This window comes from Rattus norvegicus, chromosome 5 (genome assembly GCF_036323735.1).
Source record: "Rattus norvegicus strain BN/NHsdMcwi chromosome 5, GRCr8, whole genome shotgun sequence".
NCBI classification, from domain to species: Eukaryota; Metazoa; Chordata; class Mammalia; order Rodentia; family Muridae; genus Rattus; species Rattus norvegicus.
In genome coordinates this window covers 154,402,014-154,408,295 of record NC_086023.1, presented here as the reverse complement: position 1 = coordinate 154,408,295, position 6,282 = coordinate 154,402,014, and the positions used below count along the sequence as shown (strand labels likewise).

Here is a 6,282-nt window from a genome sequence, read left to right as displayed (position 1 = left end):
TCTCGCTCGTTCTGGTTCTTCTCCATGAGAGCCACAGAGTGTACACACACACACACGCGCGCACACACACACACACACACACACACACACACACACACACAAACACACACGGCTCCATCATGCAGTGGGGAAAACTAGGGCTCCTATACTGGGATCATCTAACTGGCAAGGTGCAGAGCTGTGGTAGAAATCAGGCCATAGATGGGCCTCTCTCCATCATGGAGGAACTCCCCTGTAGAAGTCATGTGCTCACAAGACCCTGGCAGGCAAGCAACCGGCTGGGGATAGTCCCCGAGGACAGGTTGTCCTCCCAACCTCCGCCCACCCAGGTGCTGAGTTGGCGAAATCAGGCTGGTCATAGTGGTCACTTACAGTAATTTCCTCGAGAAGCAGAAACAGGACCTGAAACTTCCTGATGGCAGCAGGATGAGGGGACAGAGGGGTGACAGAGAGGGGGTCAGCCTGTTGGGTTTTGGGAGGGGACAGCAAGGGAAGGTCCTTCCTGCCTCTAGGGACCCAGACTTCCGCTTTCTGCAGACAGCAGCAGGCTCTGGGCTCTGGGAATCCACTGCTGTCTGGCCTAGAAGCATCATAGAACACGAGGATTCCATACACAGGTAAGCAGGGTGGGGCAGGGAGAAGAGGGTTAACTCACCGACATAGCCCTTGCTTCCAACTAGGAACACTTGGACCAGTAATTGGACTGAACTCTCAGAGCCCAAGCTCAGATCCACGGCACAGGCTCTCTAGAGGGAACTACGGTTGGAGGTGCATGTGGTTCCTTGGGCCCAGGGCATGGGTAGGCAGCCTATAATAGGACCCCCTAGGATCGTGGTCTCAGCAACCATGGAGACCTAACCCAATGACCCTTCTGTTTCTTGCATGCTGGTCATCTTCAGCCAGTCTCAGAACCTCTCTGATCCCAGCATCCCTTCTGGAGAGAACATAGCCTTTTACGGGTGCAGTGAGCGCTGACACAGACCAAGCTTGATGCCCCTCAGGGTTTGAAAATGTCAGAGGTAAAGTTAGGATAAGAACCCATGCCTCATCTGTCCAGCGTCACACATCCTCGGCACCTGGGATTGGAGGACATGGTTGGTTTATCCTGAGTGAAAAAGCCGTAGCTGTAAAGGGCACATGCTACCCAAAAGATCTGAATCCTCCCAGTGCCACTGCATTTAATATCATGGACAGCCATGGAGGCCAAAAATGAACGTATCCAAGAGACCAGAGAGACGGGTGTACTCCTGCCTGAGGTCACGCAGCCAGACAGCAGCTGACGAGAGTTCAAAGCTAAGGTAGTCTGGCTCCAGGATAGAGAGAGAGAGGGAGAGAGGGAGAAAAGGAGAGAGGGAGAGAGGGAGAGAGGGAGAGAGGAGGAGAGAGGGGGAGAGAGGGGAAAGAGGGGGAGAGAGGGGGACGCCATAATGGTGGACTGGCATAAGAGGTGGGTAATCCAACCAAGAGGACTGGAGGGACTCCCCAAATCTGAAAGGTGAGGCTCCCAATGCCGACCTCAGATCAATCAGCATTGCCCCCATCTTATAGAGCAGTAAACTGTGCCCAGAGAGAAGTCCTGTCTTAGCCCTACCCCTGAACAGCTTGCTGGGTGATACTAGGAACTATTTTCAAACTGTCGAGCCTCAGTTTCCTCATCTGGGAGATGGGCAGTCCATCACAACCCACATCTCAGATGCTCATAGGGATCCAGTAGCAGGAGTAGCTCAGTCAAGACAAGAGCTCAGGGTTTCTTGTTCCCACCGGGGTTTCCATAGCTACGTGGGAGGAAGGCAGGGCACCCTTTGCTCTGTGCATGGGTGGGTAGCCTGGGAGAGCTTCCTGGAGGAAAGCCTTTGACCAAAGTCTTGGTAGGATGGCCACACAGCACAGCCTACACCATAAGCCTTCTCAATCCCCTGGGATAGGAAAGGGGCCGCACAGTTCCACTGCTGAGCCACCGGTCAGGTCCCCTAGGAACCTGAGAATATTCCGCCAGCAAAGGTGTCCTGGGATGTGGGTAAGGATGTCGACACCATTCCTTCCCATATGATCTGAGCAAGTGACATGGCCTCACTGAGCCTCGGAGTCCTCTCTGCAGCAGTAACCGTCCTCACTGTGGGTGCATTGAGTCCACACCCTGACTCAGCCATGAGAAGTGTGAAAAGAGAAGGCCAGAGACAGACCCAGCATCCATATCATGAGACGCCTCTGTGCTGAGCCTCTGTGGTCTGTCCTCTGTCCTACATCAGGACACACCATCTTCCCTCCTGCGACGCTCTATTTCTTTTCTTTTTAGGAAGCAAACTCTTTTTTTTTTTTTTTTTTTTGGAGCTGGGGACCGAACCCAGGGCCTTGGGCTCCCTAGGCAAGCGCTCTACCGCTGAGCTAAATCCCCAACCCCCTTCTTTTCTTTTTAAAGAAACCTATTTTATTATTTGTTTAAAAATTAGATTTATGCTGGTGGTAGTGGCGGTAACAGCCTTTAATCCCAGCACTCAGGAGGCAGAGGTAGGTAGATCTATGAATTTGAGGCCAGCCTGGTCTACAGTGTGAGTTCAAGGAGGGCCAATACTATGTAGAGAAACTCTTGTGTCAAAACAACAACAACAACAACAACAACAATAATAATAATATGTATTTATGTGTGTAAATATTTTGTCTACATACATGTATTGCATGCCTGGTGCCTGTAGAGGGCAGGAGTGGGCATCAGATCCCCCTGAACTGGAATTATAAATGGTTATGAACTGACTTATGGGTGTTGGGAATCAAACCCAGATCTTCTTCAAGAACAAGTGGGTTTTTTTTGTTGTTGTTGTTTTTGTTGTTTTTTTTTTTTTTTACCCTCTGAGCCGTCTCTCTGGCCCCATATTTTTATTAGTTTAAATACATGTAGGTGTGTGTCTGCGTGTGAGTGTGTGCATGTGAGTGCAGACACCCAAGGAGCCCAGGGGTGTTGGATCCCCTAGAGCTGGAGTTACAGACATTTGTGAGCTGCCTCATGTGGGTACTGAGGACTGAACTCAGGTCCTCCAGAAGAGTAGCAAGTACTGGTAAGCTCTGAGGCATCGCTCCAGCTCCCCTCTCCCCTTTCTAGAACATTCTTTCCCCAGTCCTCACTGAACCTTCAGATCTCAGTCAAAACATTACTTGTCTCCTGTGGAGAAGACAGCTCATGTGAGATCAGCCCCTCCCAATCCCAGCTCAGCCCCCCTCCCTCAGAGCACCATTGCCCATCTACCAGAGCACCAATTCATCTTGTTCATCTCAGTGCATCCTTGTGCACTGTTTGACTGCTTCCTCCTAGCGCTAAGGACTGTGAGGGCCAAGACTATCTTTCCTTGTTGTCATGGAGTCCTCAGGGTCTAGTGTATGAAAGCCGAGCTGTATGGATGCTGCATATGTGGATGCAGGGATGAATGACTGGATAGATGGATGGATGGACAGATGGATGGATGGACAGATGGATGGATGGATGGATGGATGGATGGATGGATGGATGGACAAACAGATGAATGGATGACTGGAGATCTGTACCATGGTGGATAGACAGATGATTGAAGAGGTGTGTAGATAGATGATGGATGAATAGATGGGTAGATGGAGACCATATGAATGGTTGGAGAGATGGATAGATGGGTAGTTGATGGATGGGTGGGTGGATAAAGAGATGAATGGATAGGTGGATGGATGATTCTTTGGAATGATGGATGAATGGTTGTAGAGATGGGGACATGGATGGATAGATAGATGAATAAATGAAGGAATGGATTAATGACAGGTGGAAGCCACCATGGCAGTAACTTTCCACGTGTTCTCACCCTGTAGGAGGCCCCTGAAGCTGAGCTGATGAAGACACAGTGGAGTGAGATCTTGACACCCCTGTTGCTGCTGCTCCTGGGTTTGCTCCATGTCTCCTGGGCCCAAAGCAGCTGTACTGGGTCCCCTGGCATCCCTGGGGTCCCTGGCATCCCTGGGGTCCCTGGCTCTGATGGCAAACCAGGCACTCCAGGGATAAAAGGAGAGAAAGGTACTGTACACTTTGGGGACACACAAATGTTGCTGGCCATGACCCTCATCTTATATCTCCTGAGTCATAATCCCTTGCCTTAGAGATTGCAAGAGAAATTGAGTCTCCAATACATTTCCAGAAAGGGCTTTTAATTGTCCTTTTGCAGACAGGGGAAGTGTGTGGGAAGGAAACCCAGTCAGCAGTGGGGCTCATACCAAACAAGGGGTCCTGTCCTCCTCCCCCATGCTAGAAGGGAGAACACTCCTCAGGGCCTCAGTCCTGAACTCATCATGACCTCCAGAGAAAGCAGCTGCCCTCATCTGTAGGTAAGGGCAGGTGTGGGCTTGGGAGTCCGCTTGCTATGAAGCTCCCTCTGTAATTCAGGGGCTGTGAGCCAGCCTCTCTGCTAGCCCCTCATCTCTTAGAAGCCCACTAAATCCTCACCTTACCTCAAAAAAACAATCATCCCCATTTTATAGATGAGGAAGCTGAGGCCCAGAGTCAATGCCTCATTGTGTCTCAGTGACACAACTAAAAATAGCAGGCATTACATGGGATACATGCCTGTGTCTTTAGATCTGTGATTTACAACCTATGGGTCGTGACCCTGTTGGGAGTCACATATTAGATATCTTGTATATCCTATGTTTACAACCCATAGAAGTAGAAAAATTATAGTTACAAAGTAACAACAAAATGATTTTATGGTTGGGGTCACCACAACATGAGGAACTATATTAAAGGGTCGCAGCATTAGGAAGGTTGAGAACCACTGCTCTAGAGTGTATTCTTAGCACCGTGCTCTGGTTTTCTACCAGAATATTTCTTCTGTCTTATGGTGATGGGACCATGACTGCTTAGAGGAATAGTGTGAGAGAAATTCTACCAGCCACAACTAGGTGAGCCAGAAGTGTGCTGTGATCGATTAAGGATGTCTGCCATGGGCGAGGGAAGGGAAAGGATAGCATGTGTGCTATGAATTCATTGCCCTTACTTCAGGCTTAAGCTTGACAAAGGCATGTGTGCTGACCAAGATCAGGGGTCACATGGCTCCATGGGGGTGCCACTCACTCACACCCTGGGCTGTTCCTCATGACTGTCCACAGAGTTAAATCCCTGGAGTGGAAGGAGACTAGGAGGCTCTATTGGCACCCCCACTATTTTATAGTTCGACAGTTGAACACAGAGAGGCACAAGAAGCCATCTGAAGTCCACCCCATTCTCTTCCTTTTGTCACAGTGATCTTTAGTCTCCTCTTTTCTCTTGATTCTGTTTCTCCAGGGCTCCCCGGACTGGCTGGAGACCATGGTGAGTTAGGAGAGAAAGGGGATGCAGGGATCCCTGGGATCCCAGGCAAAGTTGGCCCCAAGGGTCCCGTCGGCCCTAAGGGTGCTCCAGGCCCCCCTGGACCCCGCGGTCCCAAAGGTGACTCTGGAGACTACAAGGCTACCCAGAAAGTAGCCTTCTCTGCCCTGAGGACGGTCAACAGCGCCCTGCGACCAAACCAGGCCATTCGCTTTGAAAAGGTGATCACCAATGTTAATGATAACTACGAGCCGCGCAGTGGCAAGTTCACCTGCAAGGTACCTGGCCTCTACTACTTCACCTACCACGCCAGTTCCCGCGGGAATCTGTGTGTGAACATCGTGCGCGGCCGCGACCGAGACCGCATGCAGAAAGTTCTCACCTTCTGCGACTATGCCCAAAACACCTTCCAGGTCACCACGGGTGGGGTAGTCTTGAAGCTGGAGCAGGAAGAGGTTGTTCACCTGCAGGCCACAGACAAGAACTCCCTGCTGGGCGTCGAGGGAGCCAATAGCATCTTCACTGGCTTTCTGCTTTTCCCTGACATGGATGTATGATCACGGGGTCAAATCACTCCTATCCAAAACCTCCTCCCTGCCAGTAATCCTCCCTGGACCCCTGACACTGCCCTTTGACTGCCCAAAGCCCTGACCAGAGCCCTGTAGATGTTACAGAATGGGTAAATAAACTCTTCAAGGCCAAGGACCATGGTGTAACCTGAGTCTTAGTCCCAGTACTTGATAGGAGGTCTGAGAAGTGTTAGTCAATGAATGAATGAATGAATGAATGAATGTTCACAGGCTGGGAGATGGCTCAGTCAGTAAAGTACTTAACCTTGCAAGCATGAGGATCTGAGTTCAATCCCTAGCACCCACATAAAGATGCTGAGCACAGTAGAGTACACGTGTATTCCCAGCACTGGGGAAGCAGAGACAGGGGGATGGATCTCTGGGGTTTACTGGCCA

At 50.5% G+C, this 6,282-nt stretch overlaps 1 protein-coding gene across 1 annotated transcript; it reads left to right on the top strand.

Annotated features, from left to right (window-relative positions):
• The first annotated feature begins 468 nt into the window (after positions 1 to 468).
• Positions 469 to 6,020, top strand: C1qb (complement C1q B chain). Its single transcript, NM_019262.2, has 3 exons — positions 469 to 617; positions 3,829 to 4,030; positions 5,294 to 6,020. The coding sequence occupies exons 2-3, from the start codon at positions 3,850 to 3,852 to the stop codon at positions 5,872 to 5,874; spliced, it is 762 nt and encodes a 253-aa protein (NP_062135.2). The 5' UTR covers positions 469 to 617; positions 3,829 to 3,849; the 3' UTR covers positions 5,875 to 6,020.
• Positions 6,021 to 6,282: the final 262 nt, after the last annotated feature.

Bases quoted from the DNA above. Each gene is read 5' to 3' on its own strand.
- C1qb (NM_019262.2), top strand. From the start codon at position 3,850: ATGAAGACACAGTGGAGTGAGATCTTGACACCCCTGTTGCTGCTGCTC. The intron at 4,031-5,293 runs GTACTGTACACT...CTGTTTCTCCAG, and splicing joins AGGGATAAAAGGAGAGAAAG to GGCTCCCCGGACTGGCTGGA.